At 40.0% G+C, this 22,698-nt stretch overlaps 1 protein-coding gene across 2 annotated transcripts in view; it reads left to right on the top strand.

The window, feature by feature from the left end:
• The window catches only part of LOC122792927 (spectrin beta chain, non-erythrocytic 1-like), a 1,986,067-nt gene that overhangs the window by 1,549,222 nt on the left and 414,147 nt on the right, over positions 1 to 22,698 (top strand). For both annotated transcript variants that reach the window (XM_044060498.1, XM_044060499.1), the window contains 2 exons: positions 14,988 to 15,858; positions 16,069 to 16,206. In XM_044060498.1, the coding sequence (XP_043916433.1) occupies positions 14,988 to 15,858; positions 16,069 to 16,206 (1,009 nt within the window). The remainder of the gene's footprint in view (positions 1 to 14,987; positions 15,859 to 16,068; positions 16,207 to 22,698) is intronic.

The raw sequence follows: 22,698 nt of genomic DNA, 5'->3' as shown, positions 1-22,698 counted from the left end.
TGTTCTTAATCAATGGACTCAATTTTCTTTCTGTATATATAAAGAAATTGTTTCAGTTACCCATCTGTTACCTACTACTATAGGTCGCATTGGTAATGGAAAGGTATTTTTATGTACTTTGGGTAAACCCTTAATACATGGTATCTGTGGATGTTCTACTAGAAAATATCAGTATAGTTCATGGCTAATTTGTCTGCACATTAAAAAATCATAAAGATCATTATATATCTCTTTAATTATCTTATCTACTTTCTCATGGTTAATTTCGTCATAAGTCTCAGTATCTTCTAACATTTTAGACATGGTATCATTATAATCTTTAGTGTTTAACAATACAATCCCCCCTTCTTTATCTGCAGGTTTTATTGTCAATTCAACGTTGTTGTGTAAGGCATGTATAGAACACCATTCATCTTTACTTGTATTATAATATGAAGATTTACATTCATATCCTAGGAAATATGCATAAAAATCATTTTCACACATTTTCAAAAAGCAATCTAAACTGGTGGGCAATGTGGGTATAAACATACTCTTTCTCTTAAAAACAAGTTCTATGTTCTTTTTACAAATATCCTGTTCACCTGTAGAAAAAAGCAATTTCAATGACACAGAGTGTCCAAACAATCTTACGTCCGTTAATAGTTCACTCAAATTGCTTATTTGGGATGGTATATATGACAACCCCTTATTTAAGAGAAAAAAATCAGTATGTGAAAGTTCAAACCTGGAGAAATTAAATACCAGATCTTTCAATCTTTCATCCGTCTCCTTGGTTCAAAATTCTCGCCTGAGTATTTCCTCTTCCTGTGACCTCGACTGTTGGATCTGCTTCTCGAGGCCATCCGCAACTGGATGGGAAAAGGTAAAAAACGTTCCATATTACCATTGGAAGCCTTCGGTTTTGCTCTCAAAACGTTTGTTCTCTGTCGTGCCGCCATCGCTTGTTGATTAGGTGGAGGTGTACCCATCCTCGTACTAGCCACAGAATCTGCAGTGCCTGGTGGTGACGTAATCACGGCATCCATAGTGTTCACTGCTATTGTAGCACTTAAAGGAGACTCTACATGTTCTGTAGGGGGTTCCGCATGATTGATATCAAGTGAATTCTGATTATGTAAAGTAGAGTCTCTATTATTATTTCTCGGCCATACAAAGACTTGGCCCATAGAAAAATCTTTATGATCTCGCTGAAGTTTGCATTGTTTAATCTGTTGTAGCTTGTCGCTATATGCAGTGACTTGACAATATAAATTCTTGAGCCTTCTCTCCTATATTGCCCCTTTAAATCTGTCCCGTAGATCTTTATTCAAAGCCTCTACTTTCAAATTGAGTTCTACTTCAGTTGGTGAAAAATAGTCAATAAGCAATTTTATGTAGTTATTACTAAGTTCAATGTTCAGTTTTTGCCATCTTTTTAATAGCTCAGGGTGGCTCTCGCCATAGGAAGACATGCACAACACCCTCATACCACGGGGGATCACATTGAAATGTAAGCATGCTTCCATATGATGCCTCTGCCAAGCTAGTCTCTGTAGTTTGCACAAATTATTCTCCAAGTCTCTACATATTATATTAAATTCATTCAGGCTTTCTTTTGTACCTGTATTCGGAGCTAACATAGGTTGGTCTAGCTCCAAATTAAGTAAAGGGTTGTTACGCTGTTCGGTAATACAATTCCATCTCCAGTTTAAATCTTTCCCTTCTGGATTATAATCAAGTTCAATAGCCATATCATCCATCGTGTGGTAGCTGCGTTGACAAAATGAAAAAATACTAATAACAAAAAAGTAAACGCTGCTATCTAAAGGTCCCACTTCGTAAACAAAATAAAATAATCTTGATATAAAAACGGAGGCGGACCAACACGACAAAATAAATTAAAATTCAAATTTATTTATAAAAGATGAGCGCTTTCGCGTACTCCCACGGTACGCTTCATCAGATCTATTTTAACAAATGAAGCACTGGCATTATAAACATTTTCATTAATTGAGAAGTTCAGGATCAGACAATCAATTAATTAATTAAACAATCATTGAACATTTAGGCTTAAGTCTTAGTAATAATATTAATCAAGTACCAAGCTTCTAATGCAACTCTGAATAAAAACATTGTTGAAGCATCATTACAGTTTATATCCAAAAACACTACAGACATAAAATGAATACTTATGAGACACATTCTTAATAATGACATAAATTAATGTGATATTAAAAAACATATTAGATGTGTATATAAGTTTATTTATACTATTCATGATGACCTAACATAAAAATATGAGAATATCTGTGTAAAAATGTATAATTTTAGCCTAATTTCAATTTTATTTTATTTTATTTTATTATAATATAGTCAAATATTAAGTCATTGAGTATTATGAGATTTCTAGTTACTTGTTTGATAATAAAATAAGGATGTTTATATATACATATTTACACAGATATTCTCATATATTTATGTTAGGTCATCATGAATAGCATAAATAAACTTATATACACATCTAATATGTTTTTTATATCACATTAATTTATGTCATTATTAAGAATGTGTCTCATAAGTATTCATTCTATGTCTGTAGTGTTTTTGGATATAAACTGTAATGATGCTTCAACAATGTTTTTATTCAGAGTTGCATTAGAAGCTTAGTACTTGATTAATATTATTACTAAGACTTAAGCCTAAATGTTCAATGATTGTTTAATTAATTAATTGATTGTCTGATCCTGAACTTCTCAATTAATGAAAATGTTTATAGTGCCAGTGCTTCATTTGTTAAAATAGATCTGATGAAGCATACCGTGGGAGTACGCGAAAGCACTCATCTTTTATAAATAAATTTGAATTTTTATTTATTTTGTCATGTTGATCCGCCTCCGTTTTTATATCAAGATTATTTTATTTTGTTTACGAAGTGGGACCTTTAGATAGCAGCGTTTACTTTTTTGTTATTAGTTATTGTAGAGTTTCCTAGTGGAGGCTTTAAGAGAAGCTACCAGAATATTCTTAACAGGGGACGAAAGTCCGGGAGTCCTGATGATCATGGGAACTGGAGCAGCCATGCCGTCAGCTTGAGACTGTCCAGGTTGGGCAGGGGCAAGCCCGACAGGTGAGAAATCAGATCCGGGCATGGATCTAGAGTCCATGGAGAAACCAACAGGTGAGATCCTAGGAAGGGAAACCACAGCTGACGCGGCCAGAAGGGAGCTATGAGAATGACTTTGCACTGCAGCCGGCAAGCTCTCTGAAGAAATTTCGGAATAAGAGGTAATGGGGGATAAGCATAGAGTAGCCCGGGAGGCCAAGCATGGACAAGAGCGCCCCTGGGGACATCCCCCGGTGGGGGGATCAGAGTGAAGAAGTTGCTGCACTTCGCGTTGGAAGGAGATGTGAAGAGATCACAGCAAGGTTGACCCCAAACACGGAAGATCTTCTCCACCACTGATTGTTTCAGGGACCACTCGTAAGGCAGAAGGATTGCCATGCTGAGACTGTCTGCTAGAATGTTGGAGCATCTCGGGATATGTGTTGCTATGAGAAACCAACTGCTGGGTATGGCCCACTCCCAAACCCTCATGGCCTCGCGACAAAGGGAGTAGGATTGGGTCCCTCCCTGTTTGTTTATATACCAGACTACAGACATGTTGGCTGATTGAATGGCTACTGTCCCCGGAGGTAGGACAGGGTGGAAGGCTCTCAATGCTAAAAGCACTGCCCTCATCTCCAGGACATTGATGTGTAGCTTGGTCTCTGGAGGGGACCACGTGCCTTGGACCATTCTTCCCAGGAAGTGCCCCCCCACCCAAGCTGGGAAGCGTCTGTGGTCACAGTGGCTTGAGCCGGAGGGGTTAGAAAGTTGCGCCCCGCGAAAATGTCCACTGATTGAAGCCACCACTGTAGTGACATTCTGCATGTCCAATTGATTCGGATGTGGAAATCCATTGGAAGGTCTAGCCAGGACCATTGAACTGCCAGATTCCACTGAAGGACCCTCATGTGAAGACGTGCAAGAGGGAGGATAGAGATTGCGGCTGCCATCGAACCCAGGGCCCTGAGAACATCGCCGATACATGGAGTCTGAGATTTTCTGTCCTTTCCGGGGTGAGAAAAATCTTTGACTGAATCGAATCCAACCTTGCCCTGATGAAGTCTATGATCTGAACCAGAGCCAGGTGTGACTTGTTGACATTGATCGTCATGCCTAACTTGTGAACCAGACTGAGGACGTAGTGTAGGGCCTGACTCAGGAGACGTTTGGTGGATGCAGCAAAGAGCCAGTCATCTAGGTAGGGGAATACCTTAATGCCCTGAAGTCTCAGGTGAGCCACTATGACCACCATAACCTTGGTGAACACCCTGGGGGCTGTGGTGAGACCAAAGGGTAGGGCTCTGAATTGAAAGTGACTGGCCCCTAGCCGGAAACGCAGAAACCTCCTGGAGCTCCTGTGGACCTTGATGTGGAGGTCTAACGAGCACATCCAGTCGCATTCTCTACAGAAACGGTAGAATGGACTGTAACGTGACCATCCGGAATTTCTGTTTCTCTACCGATATGTTGAGGATAGACAGGTCCAGAATGGGCCTGAGGTCCCCCGTCTTCTTTGGCACTAAAAAGAACCTGGAGTAGATGCCAGATCTGGATTGATCTGGGGGGACCGGCTCAATGGCTCGTTTTTCTAGCAGCTTCGAAACCTCTAAAGCTGCAGCCTCCCTGTGAGCGGGAGGAACATCTGGAAGGTGTGCTGGAGTAATGGGACATGAAATGAAGGGGATAGAATATCCTCTGGATATGATGTTTAACACCCAGCGGTCTGCAGTAATGGACTCCCATGCCACTGGATGTAAGGAAAATCTTCCCCCGACTCTCTCCAGAGTAAAGCAGCCGGGCATCCCCTCAGGGTTGCTGTGCGGGTCTGTCAGAAAAGGGTTCCCTAGACCTGAAATTTCTGGGACCCCCTCTGCCTCTGGGACGGTGTCAGTCTTGTCCCCCTCTGCCCCTAGGGAATGAATACTCCTGAGTGTCACGAAAAGACTGTGATTTCCGGAACCACATCTTCTTTTGCCCTTTTGCTTCCTGGAATAGGACCTCTGGGGGTTAGAGAAGCGGATTCCGATGACTGACGGTCTTTCTGTCCTTCTCACTCTGGGTTAGTGTGCCACATACAGTCTTCCCAAATAGGGATGATCCATCGAAAGGGGAGTTGATGAAAGACGCCTTAAAGGGGTCTGCAAATTGACACAACCTGATCCAGGAGTGACGCCTCAAGGCAACGCCTGTACCAGCAGCCCTAGTGGTAGAGGTATTAGTCAATGATTTCAGTGTAGTCATCTTCGCAGTGAAAGACTGCTTGCCCTGCTGCAACAGAGACTCTGGGGGTGACTCAGTTAATTCCGATATAAGGTCTCGCTGCAGTCGGATAACATGTGCCAAGTAATTCAGCACACAAATAGAAAATGTCGCTGACGAGTACATGCGCTTCCCGAAACAATCCATCGACCTAGACTCTTTGTCTGATGGATGAACCGAGGAACTCTCCTGTGCCAGTTCCTTCTTTGTGGCAGCTGCAACCACCAAAGCGTCTACCGGGGCTCCTTTAGACCATGCCTGCCTGTCTGACGGCGGGGAAAGAATTTTGTCTGGCCTTTTGGGTATAGGCTCTACGGTGTCAGGATCCTTCCATGCCCTAGTGGTGATAAGGTCCACCAAAGGGTCCACTGGAGAAGAGACCCAGGAAGCAGATGGGCCTGCGCCAAAGGCCTACAGGAATACGGACTCATCCGCAGAGGGTTTGGGGGCTGACCAACCTCCTCTTTGGCAGGGGATCTCCATAATGGCTCCAAAGGAGACATCCTCGGTTGGTGACCTGGGGGGAACCCCCTCCTTCATCCAAGTCCGTATCAGTGGTAATGGACTCAAGGGAGTCCAAGTGCCTCCTCTTACACTTGTGCTTACGAGGTTCCTCTCCAGTGGGACTCTCTGGAGAGGATTCGTAAGCCTCCAGAAGTTCCCTGAGGGGAACAACCTGGGGTTGCTTTGGCACGGGCTGTCCCTGTGACAGACTAATGGGAGCAGAATCCAAAATCAGAGGGGTCTGGGTAGGATCCAAGTAGGTGAGCTGTGGTCTCAACCCCTGGGAGAGAACCCATTCCACTGCCCCGAATGCCGACGGAGAGCACACCTCCATAGAACATAAAGATGAGGCTCTCCCCGGCACCGAAGCATGGATCGGAGCCGATGGCAGGGTAGTCTGGGCACCAAGGATGGGATCCGAAAGAGCGAGATCTCGACTCTCGGGTCCGACTCCTCAACCACGGTTCCGAGAGGCCCCCGGATCTGAGATCGGACCTGAGGAACTCAAGGTAATGGCCAACATCGAGGACATGAGAACCATCGGCGCCGACCCAACAGCTCCAAAAGGTCTTGGACCCGAGAACCCTGAAGCATCGGGTCGGATAGGGGAAGGAGCAATAGGATGGAACATAGTTGGATTGTCTAAAAGATGGCCGCCATTCTATAAGCACTGCAGTACTTCAGCTCTCCAAAGACCAGAAACAAAAATCAACTCTGCGGATGTACATTTGGAGTTAATCAACTAATTGACAGCAATTAATAAACTACTAGAAGTCAGCGATCTTATCGAGGAAAAAAAATTGAAAAAAAATACTTGGTGACAACAGGATTGGAACTGATTGCTTGGTTGATTCTGAACAGAGCACCAAACAAAAGACTGAACTACCTCATTACTGAAACCTTTACTTGGTAATTATCTCTATCTGCAGCATTTCAAAATGTCAAAAGAAGATAAAAATATGGACACTACAACTACTAAAACTAAACTGTCAGCATTACAGTCTCCAGAGAAGGAATCCATATTTAAGAGACAGAAAACATTTAAACAGCAAGAGACTGCAAAACAGGGGCATCAGCGAAATCTGATCAACAGGTTACGATGGAAGAAATTAAGTCTGCATTATTACCTATACAAGATGCCTTAAAAGACCAAACATCCCAAACACAAACATTTAGTGAGACATGTAATCGGATTCTAACAAGAATGGAGAAAGCAGAAACCAGAATAGCAGTAAATGAAGACAATATAACATTGCTCACTAAAAGATCTGAATCACAAGAGGCTGATATACAAATGATGCAAAACAAAATTCTGGACCTGGAAGCAAGATCAAGACGTAACAACATAATCATCAGAGGGATCCCAGAATCAATCCAATATAATGAGCTGAACACTTCTATCATACAAATATTTGAAACATTACTTAAGGACTCTGTGGTTGTTCAGCAAATTGTCATCGAAAGAGCACATAGAGCTTACAGGGAGTCCCAAGCTTCAAATACACCAAGAGCTGTGTATGTCAAAATATTAAACTTCCAGGATGTGAATAAAATACTTCTAACCATAAAAAAATCTGGTGGATCTATAATGTGGCAAAGTTATAAAGTTTCTATAACACAGGATTTACCAACACAAATAAGACAGTCTAGACAAATGCTGGCTCCATACTGTAAGTTTCTAATTGACAAAAACATTAGATTCCAAATGAAATATCCTAACAGTTTAATTTTTACTCTTGATGGCATTAAATACACTGTAAATACAAAAAAAGAAGCCAGACCCACCTTTTTGAAGCTTTTCAAGGCTGTGCCACCATCTGAAAATTGAACAGTCCATCCTGGCTTCTTCCTGCATTAGAGTGAATGGGAGACTTCATTTACGAGGATCCGAGGCTTCAAAATACTTTGTGTGTTCTTCTTTCTTCAGCAGGCCTGGTAATTCTCCGTTTTATCTTTTAATCTCGTCTTCCTAGCTGAAACACGAAGATTCCACGAAGTTTTATGGCTTCAACGAGTGCTCCTGACCCACGAGGCAGCAGGAAACAAGGTAAAGGAAGCAGGGGGACCGTTTTGAGCGTGGTGCAGCTGAGAGGTCCGTTCGCGAATTGGTTCCCCCGTCGCGAGCACGAAAATTCGAAAAATGAACTGTCTGGACTGCTGCAACTGCTGGGAAGCAAGAAGAGCTGCTGTAAATCGAAAACGAAGCTTTTTGGGACTCATTTGATGCTAAAATGACTGTAATACGATCAATGAGGTAAAGTGTGTCATGGATAGATAAGAATGTATGGTTTGGCTGTTGCTGTATAAGAGTCTATGGCTTAGTGGTAAATCCAGGTAATGCAGTCTATTTTTTGTTATTTTTTTCTCTCTCTTTTTTTTTTTCCTCCTTTGCATGCTTGTCTTTTAATTTACTGTGTTTTATTTAGTGAATAAATAAGTGAATAATAAGTATCTTTTAACTTTGATCAGTTTAGGGGAAAAGAAAAAAAAAAAATATATATATATAGCATAATTAGAAACAGTAGTAGTAAAGGTGTATTATAGGTGATGTTTAACTGTAATGATCTATAAAAAATACATGCAATATTGTAGGAATGTTTTGAAGATAAATAGCTGACCTAAATAATGGCTTGTTTTAAACAAATGTATAACAACTGTGTGTTTATTAAGTGAACTGTTAGTTAAAAGGTTTTGGAACAAGTAATTATAATGCTAATATATTATTGCTGAATTTAAAGTTTGTTAAAAGTGAATTATTTGACATGTCAGGTACAAGTAGTTTACATGAATGTTAGGGAAATGTTCAGAGCTGTAGTTACTTGAGTGCGGTGTTTAGTAGGGAATGTCTGGGTTAGGCTTTGTAGACGTAGATATAGTTGGTGTAGGTTTTTTGCATGCTATTTTATTGTTAGTTAATAGAATTAGTAGATTAGCTACTTGGGGAATGTTATCCAATGTGAAAAACCTATGTTCATCCTGGTCCGGAGGAGTAGTGGATAGGCACTGGGTAGGGATGGGATGGCTGTTTTGCTTCCAAAAAATTCACGTAATACCAACACTTGTCAATTTAAGGTGGAAAACAAAAAATAGATACCATTATTCCTCAATTCATAGTCTAGAATGTGGATAATAGATTCCTGGAACGTTAAAGGACTCCAGAACATGAAAAAAAGAAAGGTGTTTCTGCATCTGTTTTTTAAATCAAAAGCAGGTTTTATTCTATTACAAGAAACACATTTGACTAATGACCAGTGGGAAACAATGAAGGACAAGAAATGGATTAGGAAGGTTGTAAAGGCGGAAGGGACTACGAATAGTGCTGGGGTGGCAATTATAATCAAGAATCAGTTTCAAGGAGAAATTTTGGAGGATAAAATAGATAAAGAAGGCAGATGGTGTTTGGTGGTTCTCAAATCTGAAAGTTTGGATAAGCCGATAGTACTTATATGTGTGTATGCCCCAAATGTGAACCAACATTATTATATAGCTTCAATTTACTCTATTCTACAGTCATATAACAACTGTTACATAGTGATGGGGGGGATTGGAATGCATACCAAGATTCTAAAACTGATAAGTTGGGAGCTTCGACTGCTTTTAATAAGCAGGCAATGGTAGCGTTGAAAGAACTGAGAACAGACTTTAAACTGTATGACCCTTTTAAACACAAACACATACAAGCAAAGGCAGAAAACTTTACTTTCTATTCTAGCTGCCATAAAATGTGGTCAAGAATTGATTTTTTTTTAATTCCAGAAGTGTTCATTTCACTTGACCCTAGGGTTTCTAATCAAGCTAGACAGCTCTCAGACCATTCTAAAATAACTTTAACTTTAAAGACCGATATTTTGAATACTAAAAATCATGGTGGATATAATTGGTCCTTAAACCCATACCTATTAACCAAAGAAGATATAGTACAGGAAGTTAAGGAGATACTTAAACAATTTGTATACAATATACCCCGTAATGAACATCCATTAGATATAGAATGGGCTACAACTAAAACTTTGTTAAGAGGATTATTTATTCAGAAAGCCACTTATTATAAAAACTCCAAAATAAAGAACAACTGGATCTGGAAACTAAAATACAATTATTGGACCAGGAGCTGATGAGTAACTACACTGAACAAACAGAAACTGAGTTGTTAAGATGTCAGAAAGAGCTGTTTCTTATGCACAACAGAAAATTGACACTGTATGAACAAAGAAGTTTAGTTAAATATGCAAATCATATTCAAACTCCCTCGAAAGCATTAGCCCGTATTATTAATCAGACGAAATCGACACGATTAATTACCGAAATAAATCATAACAATACGTTATATACTGATAAGTCAGATGTCATGAAGATTTTTGAATCAATTTTTAATCAGATATATGGTGAGAAACAAACTCATGGGCATGATGAAGAGAGAAAAGAGTTCTTACAGAAAATTAATTTTCCCAAGATTGACAAGGATTCTCATGGAGAATTGACTGCATTGATTACAGTTGATGAAGTCCTAGAGGCAATTAAGAAATTAAAGCCACATAAAGCCCCAGGACCAGATGGTATGACATCTGAATTTTATAAATCTTTTAGTGGGATTCTGAGCACCGTACTTTCACAGACCTTTAATTATATCATTTTGAATGGCAGCAATGATCTTCATTTTAATGCCTCAAGAACAATTCTGATATTGAAAGAGAATAGTGATCCCAAAAATCCAGACAATTATAGGCCCATATCACTGTTGAATATTGATATGAAAATCATGACATCTATTCTAGCTAGTAGATTAAAAAAAATAATAAACTTGATAATATCAGAAGAACAGGCGGGGTTTATAGATGGGAGACAGACTATAGACAATACATTAACTCTTCATACTTTAATATCTTATGCGAAGTATAAAAATATGAACATATATGCTTTAATAATTGATGCTCAAAAAGCATTCGATAGAGTTAATTTGGCATATTTATTTGAAACATTATCATATTTCAATATACCTCAGCTCTTTATTTCTATGTTAAGAAATTTATACAAGAATGCATACACTAGTTTATATATAAATCATGAATGCTCCAAAAGGATTCAAATTAAAAATGGAACTCGACAGGGATGCCCATTGTCTCCCATACTGTTTAATCTGTATTTGGAACCTTTATTTCTTCATATGAAACAAAATGTTTTTTATAATTCTCCTGTACTTCTTGGGATAAAGGTTAGGATGGCTGCTTTTGCAGATCTAAATATATACAGTACCACACCGGTGTCGGATACGGAAAAAATACTAACAGCAATACAAACCTTTGAGAAAATTGCTAATTACAAACTAAATTTAAAAAAAACCCAAAATATTCCCTCTAAAGACACCTACACCTTTTTCAATGCTACAATTGATAGGACGAGTAAGGACAGAAGAAAGAATAAAATATTTGGGGATTGACTTCTCAACTGAAAATAGAGAATTTTTTATCAACAATATCAAGGCAACTGGAGACCGAATAACAATGGATTTGAAAAGATGGAGTAAGTTGAAGCTACCGATGATGGCAAGAGCAGCGATAATAAAAATGAACGTTCTCCCCAGAATGCTATATATTTTTAGAGCAGCACAACTTAAAATCACGAAATCCTTTTTTAAGCAGTTTCAGATAGGATTGGGGAAATTTCTGTGGGAACCCAGAAAAACGAGAATATCCTATGAGAAACTGATGGCTCCTAAAACGAGGTGGGGGTTGGATTTACTGGATTTTGAGATGTATTATACAGTGATTCAGGCCAATAGGATTTTAAGGGTGTCTTACTTGGACAGTGAAAATAGAAAATGGATACCCAAATGGGTACTGCTAAATTATAAACCTATAAAAGGGAAGGGAATTAATGTTAAAGCTGTACCATTTTTGAATATAAGAACATTGAGTAAATATGAGTTAATGGAGCACATCAAGGTATGGGCAATGGCGACTCAAACTCTGTTTGCCTCCTTGAACCTTTTAAAATATATGATGATGTTTCAACCGTTTGATGGGAATCCTAATATGACTATTGGTAATCAACTGATAGACTTAAAGAAATATCCATTTATTAAGGAATTAACTGTAAGGGATTTATACCCCTTTTTAGGACTAGCGGTACATGATATCTTAAAAGAGATGAATCTTCCCATTTCTTATTTAATTATAATGAGGCAGTTAAAAGATTTGGCCATAAATTATTTTACCAGTTCTGAAATTAAAAAAGAGGAACTAGTTATTTCATGTCATCTGTGGGAAGCATTGCAACAAGACAGAAAATATATATCCTCAGAGTATAAAATGGCAAAAGAGAGAAAATATAATAATCATATTCTGTTATCGAAATACTGGAGAGAGAAATTGCCATCCCTAGATGACAGTAAAATAGTAGAGGCGTTTAACTTAACATTAAAATCCGTATCACTTCAAAAACTGGTCTTTACTCAATTGATATTTAACAATGCATATTATACCCATCTAACACTTCATAAATTCGATTCAAAAAAGTCACCTAAATGCCCACAGTGTGTAGATCAGACAGCAGACCTGTTACACATGTTCTGGAGTTGCAAGTGCATTTATAAATTATGGAATTCATTAAAGTTACAGCTACAAAAAATGGGTTACCAAAACTCAACACTCTCCTGGGAATTTCTGATTTTACATATTCCACTGGAGAATTTGGACAAAACAAAAAAGATTGTAATTATGAATATTAGTTTACTAATGAAATTATATATAGCCACAAATTGGTTGAACCCAGCACAGGTGTCGTGGCAAAATTTCAGGCTGTTAGCGATTAAACATATATTAGCGCACAAATTGTTAATTAGAAATAATAAGAAAAGTATAAACAGCATAAAATTTGGGAACAAATCTTTAATATTATTTTGGCGTAGCGGTTCCTATCCACTTTCCTTCAGGACATTCTGTATGTGTATCAACACATTCTTGGATTACATAGAAAATGTAGAAATAATACAAATTATTGGCTTGAGTTGGTTTATAATTGTCTATAGTAGATGCTTTTATGTTTAATTTTTTGTTATTTTATTTTCCTGTACTTGGTTAAAATGATATTTATTCTTAATGTATAATAGGGAAATTCAAAATGGAACTAAAACATTGGAAGCAGTATTGTACATAATGTAAATAGTGTGTGAAATGTATAAAGGTTTTGCAAAACAATAAAAACGATTATTGAAAAAAAAAGGATGGAACATAGTTGAAGAAGGAGGACCCTCTCCAATGGGAGAGGGCCCTGGTAAGACCCCCATCTGAATCTGGTTCTGAATGAACCTCCTCATTAGCCTGCCCATATCAAGGTTGGAGACGCTCCGAGTCGACCTGGAGGAAGCGACCGACTCAGGTTTGGGCCAGAAATGAGGGGAGTGCCTCGGCTCCGAAGACTCCCGTTGGCTCCAGCGAGAAATGGGAGAGAGGAACCAAGGAGAACGAGACCTGGGTTCCTTTGAAGAGGGGCTGGAGAAATACTCCCTGTCCAGTGATCTTTTCCTGGGCCTGTCCCTCTCTTTGTGGCACTTCTACTTCTCCCTTCTGTCCCTACCTCTCTGAGACGACTCCGACGAAGCAGGCCTGGTGGGAGGTTGAGTCCCTGCCTGCACAGTGTCACTGGCTGGGGAGGAGACCGAGGCAGACTCCAGGGCAGAAGCTGGCAGCAGACCCTTAGCCACAACCTTAGCCCTACAATCCTTCAACGCCATGGGGTTAAATCCTGAACAAATGTCACAGGATGCAGACAGATGGGCAATCCCTAAACATAGAACACACAGAGTGTGGCCATCGGCTGGTGAGAGCTTATGACCACACTCTGTGCGCTTTTTAAATAGAACCTTAGGCTGTTCAGCCATAGTAGAAACAGTACAAGCCCTAACAGCCCACTCACACACACACATTTAACAGGGATTGGGCCTAGGCGGGAAACCAGTATCACAAAACAAAACACTTAAAACTAAATTGTTTTTTTTTTTACAACTAACATGACGACCAACGTGAAGGGAGGAAAAAGGGAAAGGTACTCACACTCAACTATCGCCAGAAAGACCAAAAACCCTTACCACCTTACTTAGAGCTCAGAGACCACGATGCTGACTCTTAGAGCGGCAAACGAGATCTGGGGTTAGATAGGAGGAAGTGATGTAATATAGGTAAGGGAGGAGCTTGAAGCTTGGAGCTGATGCTTGAAAAGTTTTGCCGACTCGGATCCGAATCGAATCCGTATACCCATATGTGCAGAATGAATGAAGTCAACTACTTCAGATCATACCTTACGTTTAGAGTTTTAAAAAGGAAGATAGGAATAAATTCCCTCTCTCCCCAACCTAATAACAATTCAAACCAAAGAAGTAGTATAGGGTGCATTATTAGTCAGGCCTATTTTTAACAGTAAGTATCAAGCAACCAGAAACTACAGTTGTCCGGCATCTTCCAGTCCCCATGGGTGATGGTTAACCAAGAGTTTACTGTACATTCAAAGTAGTTGCTTTCCTAGACAGTAGGGGATGCTTTCCTCTTTGGCCTGCACTTAACCCCATCCCTGTACACAGTGTGCAGCAATGTCATTGCTGTTTATGTGCACAGCTTCTGCTTCAGACGTTTTGCCATTGCTTGACCTGTACTTCTTGTCTGCCTGAAATAGAACCCTTGATCTTCACTTGAGGGTTGTATCCAGGCAGGGCCTCCCCCACACCATATCCAGGATGATAAGCCAGTATTTAAGCCACTCTCTGACACGCTAACCAGAGATTCTGTAAGCAGTATTGTGGAGTACTTCCACTATAGGTGAACAAAGAGGATCCTAAAGAACAGGATACTTTCAGAAAACACAGATCACATTGTAGGAAAGAGAAGGCATATTCAGAAAACAGTCAAGTCATTTTGTTTTCCTAATCAAGTTTTGGATTAGTACCAAATAAAAGTTAGTAATGATTACTTTTACTGCTATGCAGATCATTAAAATATGGTGAAAAAATATATTTTGTAATGACTTCTTATGACTCCAGTATTTACCTGCAAACCACAAATGACTGAATAAAGACTACTGACTTTAAAGAATGTATATTTCTTTAAATTGGCATGTTTGTCTTATTGCTGGCTTTTTCTTTTAGCATACAAGCCTTGCGATCCTCAAGTTGTACAAGATCGCATAAGCACGCTTGATTCATGTTACAAGGAACTGTGCAAACTAGCTGCAGAACGTCGTGAGAAATTGGAAGAATCCCGCCGTCTGTGGAAGTTCTTTTGGGACATGGTTGAGCAAGAAGCCTGGATCAAGGATCAGAGTAAGATCTTGTCATCTGATGATTGTGGGAAAGATCTCACCAGCATTATTCGCCTGATCAGTAAGCACAATGCTTTTAAGGATGAGATGAGCGGCCGATTTGGCCCACTCCAGCAAACCATTAAGGAAGGTGAAGGGTTAGTAGAAGAAGGACATTTTGGAGCTGGAGACATTAGTGAAAGGATCAGAGACATCAGACAACAATGGGAGACTTTGGAACGATTATCCAAGGAAAGGGAACAGAGACTTAAAGAGGCCTACAACCTGTATCAGTTTCAGGCTGATGCCAATGACATTGAGACCTGGACTCTTGAGGCCCTTCGCATTGTTTCCAGCAATGAGGTTGGACATGATGAGTATTCAACTCAGACTCTGATGAAGAAACACAAAGATGTGGAAGAAGAGATTCAGAATCACCGGCCTACTATCGATGCTCTGCATGAACAGGCTTTGAGTCTGCCACCAGAGTTTGCAATATCACCAGAAGTAGATGGTAGACTTCCTGCTATAGAACAACGATATGAAGAGTTAGTAGCTCTGTCAGAAAGCAGGAAGCAGGCCCTGCAGGATGCTCTTGCACTTTATAAGATGTTTAGTGAGGCAGATGCATGTGGGCTTTGGATAGATGAGAAGGAGCAATGGCTGGTCAACATGGAGATTCCACAAAAGCTTGAAGACTTGGAGGTTGTACAGCAAAGGTAAGAGTTTTCAGCTGAATTCTTATTTTATTTTGAATTTGTTAACAAGGGTAGAGCACTGATCCTATTGGATCCATTTCAGTCCCTGCCTGGGGATACTTAGTACAGCTATGATTTCTTTTTTTATCTCTCTAGTGGTCTGTTTGTGTGTCTTAGTTCTTTTTGTCATCCAACTCATGTATTAATTTTTTTCATACATCATTGTTATAGGTTTGAGACCCTGGAGCCAGAAATGAACAATCTGGCATCACGTATATCTGCAGTGAATGATGTTGCATGCCAGTTGCTAGACACTGACCATAGGAATAAGGACGAGATAAAAGCAACGCAAGACCAGCTGAATGCCAGGTGAGTTGCAGTGGCTGTGTAATATTTAGTTCTGTATTATAAATAAATCTTCTTCTTCTTTCGGCTGCTCCCATTACGGGTTGCCACAGCAGATCAACTGTTTCCATTTCTTCCTGTCCTCTGCATCTTACTCTGTCACACCAACCACCTGCATGTCCTCTCTCACCACATCCATAAAACTTATCTTAGGCCTCCCTCTTTTCCTGTTACCTGGCAGCTTCATTCTTAGCATCTTTTTCCCAATATACTCTGCATCCCTCCTCAGCACATGTCCAAACCAACGTAATACTGCCTCTCTGGCTTTGTCTCCAAACCTTCCAACCTGGGCCGAGCCTCTAATATACTTATTCCTATTCCTGTCCATCCTCGTCACACCCAGTGCAAATCTTAACATCTTCAACTCTGCCACGTCAAGCTCTGACTCCTGCCTTTTTGTCAATGCCACTGTCTCCAACCCATATAACATAGCTGGTCTCACTACCCTCTTGTAGACCTTCCCTTTAACTCTTACTGGTACTTGTCTGTCACAAATCACTCCTGACACTCTTCTCCACCCACTCCATCCTGCCTGTATTCTCTTCTTCACCTCTCTTCCACACTCACCGCTACTCTGAACTGTTGATCCCAAGTACTTAAACTCATCCACCTTCACCACCTCTACTCCCTGCATCCTCACCATTCCTCTATCCTCCCTCTCATTCACACACATATATTCTGTCTTAGTCCTGCTGACCTTCATTCCTCTTCTCTCTAGAGCATATCTCCACCTCTCCAGGGTCTCCTCCACCTGTTCCCTACTCTCACTATAGATCACAATGACATCTGCAAACATCATAGTCCACGGGGACTCCTGTCTGATCTCGTCTGTCAACCTGTCCATCACAATTGCAAATAAGAAAGGGCTCAGAGCTGATCCTTGATGTAATCCCACCTCCACCTTAAACACATCCGTCACTCTCACCGCAGACCTCACCGCTGTCACACTAGCCTCGTACATATCCTGTACCACTCTTACATACTTCTCCCGACTTCCTCATACAATACCACAACTCCTCTCTAGACACCCTGTCATATGGTTTCTCTAAATCCATTTAAATCCATCTAAATCAATTGTAAATAAATCTATAAACTATTTAAACATACAGTTGTTTTAGTACTTGCCCTAAAATGAGAAGTTTGGAGATTTACATTAAGCTATTTCGTTGTAAAGCTATAAATATTTGCAAATATGAATGTACAGTACATGATCACTAAATGGTATAGTTTAGTCTGAAATCATGTTAGGGTGTACATTTGTTGAAAGGGAAAATGGATTTTGATTCTGGGATGATGATCTTTGAAGAAATTAGAAAGACATGATAGTGTAATTTGGGGATAGAGTGGGTCCATTTGCTCGCTGCTGAATTCTAGGGGTGTTAAAGGGAGCATGTTCAAGGCCATAAAAAATATCTAATGCACTGCAGAAGATAAACAGGTCCTTGCTGTGCATGGTTGGCATTAAGAATAATAGTTTGAAGAAAGGTGATGATTTGCAGGAAGGTGTGAATGAAGAGCAAAAAAATATGAGTCTAGGGATATGTTAAGGAAGATAGGGTGAAGATGGGAGCTGAGAGACCAAAAGATGGGAGCTGAGAGACCAAAAGAAAGGGTGATAGCAAAACAAATCCATAAAACCAACACGATTATTTTGTTTTGTTATGTTGGAAAAGAAAAACACAACAATGAAGATCTAAGAAGGCATCCTGATGCAGTGTCAGCCCTCGAAATATCGAGTACCAACATGCCAAAAAAAGAAAGACAGAAAATCCAGGAGAAGAGTGGATCTCAAACATTGCTCTTCTCTTTTAAGCATCTTTCTTTTTAATGGATGCAACTGTCTCCCAAACACTTACACATTTATTTATTTAACATTTGTTGACCGGTAAAGTCCGACTAGGACAGAGCCTATTTTTATTGAAGGCCTGGGGCGAAATGCTCCAGATGCATGTCTTTGAAACCACACCAAAATCACCATACCTTATAGCAAAGGGAATATTCAGGGAAATGGCCATCTTGGACTTCAGATCTTTAGTCTCTGGTCATAACCATTTTCTTCTCTCCCATGGACCCTTATGCTGTCTTTCTTCTGTGTGTCTTCAAGCATCCTAATGCCCAGTTCCTTTTGTGTCCTTAAGAACTGCACCAAGTATTCAAGATGACCAGCACTGGTAGAGCTGTAAGCATCACCTGTTTGTTTCTGTAGTCTCCTACAAGGATACACACCAGTACTCTGTTGCTGTGACAACCATTTCACTCTGCTTCGCATTATCAGATCTGTGGCAAACAGTGAAAGTAGAGTTTTTTTGTGGATGATGCAAAGACTGGATCAGTGCTGGATGGCAGTGATGATGGCGGATGGCTTTAGAAGGATATGCATACTTTGCAAAATGTTAGCTGGGTCATAATGACAGGAACAGCAGAATCCTGTTATATGCAGTACCCAGAAAAAAACAAAAACTTGGACATAGGGATATTGAGAACCATAAATAGGAAACCCTGTACTTGCCCGTACAATTGTACTTTGATAGATGATAAGATGGGGTTCATTGTTAGTTAACCATTTTCATGTTTTAGCCTTGATTTGTGTGCCAAGCTTATTAGGTGGATTGATTTTTTTTCGTACTTGAGTCTTTTGAACACCCATCACACTTTTCAGCTGGTAAAAGTTAGATACAGCACTATGATTTTTTAATTTGTATTTGCCTTGCTCCTCCTATTTTTTGTCATAATCCAGAAATTTCTGAATCCGTGGTCCCCAAAATTTGGAAAATATCTCATATAATCCCACTTCATAAAGGAGGTAACTCCACAGAACTTACTAACTACCGACCAACAGCAATACTATCCCCTTTAGCAAAAATCTTGGGAAAGTGCATACATTCCGAAATGATAGACTACCTACATTCACATAAGTTTCTGTCAAACACTCAGCATGGCTTTCGCCCCTTCCCATAATACCACCACTTCCCTTCTGTCTTTAACCAATATAGTTAACACACACAGAAACAGTGGTAAATTTGTATCTACCTTTCTGTACCTCTCAAAGACCTTTGACAAGGTCAGACATGACATACTTATCAAAGAGCTATGTGAATTAGGACTAGCTAAATCTTCCACAGCCTGGTTCCAAAGCTATCTAGCTGGCCACCAACAAGCAGTACTGTGGCAGCAGAAACTCTCACCCCTTCTTCCAGTCACTCTTGGTGTGCCTAAGGGTTCCATTTTAGGCCCGTTTCTATTCACCCTCTATACCAGCAAGCACTACTCCTCTACTCCCAATGCATCTGTCATACAATATGCAGATGATTCTACGTTAATTTGTGCAGCTTTCTTACTACAGGAACTCCACAGATTAACACAACAATCTTTCCTCTCTATAGAAGCATGGCTTTCCAATATCCGATTCATACTTAACCCTGGTAAAACCAAGCTGGTGCTCTTTAAACCGACTAATTGCACCTCATTAACTACCACCTTTAACATTACTTCCAGCAACAAAACTTCTGTTTCTCCCACTGAGCACACCATAACTCCTTGGCATAGAGATTGATAATAATCTCAGATTTGATATTCATATCTCCCAGACCATCAGGAAAGTCCAAAAAAAAACTAGGTACCCTCTATAGACATAGACAATTCCTCTCCAAACAAATAAAAGCAACATATCCCACACTCACCTTATCTCTACCCTCCTCTATGCCTCACCCATTCTTACCAACCTTAGAAAGGCAGACTTAGCAAAGCTTGAATCCTGTTATAACAAAATATCTAGATTCACCTCAGACTCCCTATTTAGAACTCACCACTGCTCATCCTTAACACAGCTCAATTGGAAGGAACTCCCCCAACTCTTGCACTACAATCAACTTCCTCTGGCCCATAAAATTCTGTATCAACCAGATAAAATCCCCCTGCACTACAAAACTTACTTCACCCTCACACTAATAATAGGACTCTTCACTCCAGTAACAGATTTCTTCTCAAAGTAACTAAATCTAATAATACAGCAGGGGGCACCCTCTTCTCTAATTATATGTCAAAAATCTAGAACTCTGTACCCAGTGATATAACTACTAATCCTTCCTTTACACAGTTTAAACAATCACTAAAAGCCCTTCTCAGTAACAACTGTCTGTGCTCCTGTACCCCACCAAGTTAGATGTCCCTCCACATTATACCCTCCTCCACTATAACCAACACTCCTCCTCTTACCTGACTTCCTCTTGCACCTTAAGTAGTGTTAATAGGTCTAGGCTCTGGGATGGTATTTTATACACAATATGTAGTTAAAATGTATAGTTGTTTCTAACTTAGTCTTAATAATCTTTATGGAGATTCTAGCTTAATCTTAATAATCTTATGTTGATGCTTTTATTAGGTAGGCGACATAACTAATGATGTGATCGTCTTCTAACTCTTGTGACGCTAGTAATGATGTAATAATTTTTCTATCAAACTAATTGTATTATTATGTCTGTATTTTCAACCTTATATGTCATTTGATCTATGTCTAACTAAATTTTTGACTGCTGTTTTCTAGATATGTTAAGATTTATTTCTAGATATTACCTGTTTTTGTTTGTTAATTTCTGAAGATTTTCTCCCCGGGCCTCTACTGAAAAAGGACTTGTGTCCAGTGGACTTTCCCGGTTAACAAATGCACGATAGATAGATAGATAGATAGATAGATAGATAGATAGATAGATAGATAGATAGATAGATAGATAGATAGATAGATAGATAAAACTAGAACTGTGTAAAGGTACATAAATTATTAAATAACTGAAATAAGCCTATACAAAGAATCCCTATCACTAACCATAAGTGGTGTATTATCTGAGGAACATCTGTTTTAAAACCTATGATGTTGCTCCTCTGACATGCTCCTGTGGTACAGTTTTTATTGCTCAAAGGTTGTAAACTATGACACCAGTCAATCAAGCAAGCCAACAGACAACTACAGAAAACAATACGGAGAGAAGCCAACACAACATAAACCAAAACAGTGAAAAATCAGTAGGGCTTATTCAGGAGAGACGAGTGAAGTTAAACATCTACATTTAAGTTGAATGCTCATATATCTGTACATTGATACCTCCCTTGCTTCTATCACCAGTGGCATTTGCAAATTGGCAACTTTTTATACTAAACAATTCAAAACACATGACTGTCTCAACTTGTAACTTTTATCTAGTTTGGCAAGTTAAGCCCCTCCAATGGAACAGGGAATAGCCCCTGCCTATGAGACTGTCTGGAAAAGAGAAATCAGAAGATCTTTTGCATGGGAAAGTGTGCTTTTGTGTGGTGGCGGTGGTGGTTGGGGAGCATACTTCTCAAGTGCACCTCATTACAAGGAACATACCTCATCTTCTTCTTCTTCTTCTTCTTTCGGCTGCTCCTGTTAGGGGTCACCACAGCAGATCAACTGTCTCCATTTCTTCCTGTCCTCTGCATCTTGCTCTGTCACACCAACCACCTGCATGTCCTCTCTCACCACATCTATAAACCTTATCTTAGGCCTTCCTCTTTTCCTGTTACCTGGCAGCTTCATCCTTAGCATCTTTTTCCCAATATACTCTGCATCCCTCCTCAGCACATGTCCAAACCAATGTAATCTTGCCTCTCTGGCTTTGTCTCCAAACCTTCCAACCTGGGCTGACCCTCTAATATACTTATTCCTAATCCTGTCTATCCTCGTCACACCCAGTGCAAATCTTAAAATCTTCAACTCTGCCACGTCAAGCTCTGACTCCTGCCTTTTTGTCAATGCCACTGTCTCCAACCCATATAACATAGCTGGTCTCACTACCCTCTTGTAGACCTTCCCTTTCACTCTTACTGGTACTCGTCTGTCACAAATCACTCCTGACAATCTTCTCCACCCACTCCATCTTGCCTGTACTCTCTTCTTCACCTCTCTTTCACACTCACGTTTACTCTGAACTGTTGATCCCAAGTACTTAAACTCATCCATCTTCGACACCTCTACTCCTTGCATCCTCACCACTCCTCTGTCCTCCCTCTCATTCACACACATATATTCTGTCTTAGTCCTGCTGACCTTCATTCCTCTTCTCTCTAGAGCATATCTCCACCTCTCCAGAGTCTCCTCCACCTGTTCTTTACTCTTACTACAGATCACAATGTCATCTGCAAACATCATAGTCCACGGGGACTCCTGTCTGATCTCGTCTGTCAACCTGTCCATTACCATTGCAAATAAGAAAGGGCTCAGAGCTGATCCTTGATGTAATCCCACCTCCAACTTAAACACATCTGTCACTCCCACTGCAGACCTCAGCGCTGTCACACTATCCTCGTACATATCCTGTACCACTCTTACATACTTTTCTGACACTCCTGACTTCCTCATACAATACCACAACTCCTCTCTAGGCACCCTGTCATATGCTTTCTCTAAATTCACAAAGACACAAAGGCCCCCAGTCGGCC

This window comes from Protopterus annectens, chromosome 2.part0 (genome assembly GCF_019279795.1).
Source record: "Protopterus annectens isolate FY-2018-M chromosome 2.part0, PAN1.0, whole genome shotgun sequence".
Classification (NCBI taxonomy): Eukaryota; Metazoa; Chordata; order Ceratodontiformes; family Protopteridae; genus Protopterus; species Protopterus annectens.
The sequence above is the reverse complement of the archived record's forward strand: the minus strand, read 5'-3'. Positions and strand labels throughout refer to the sequence as shown.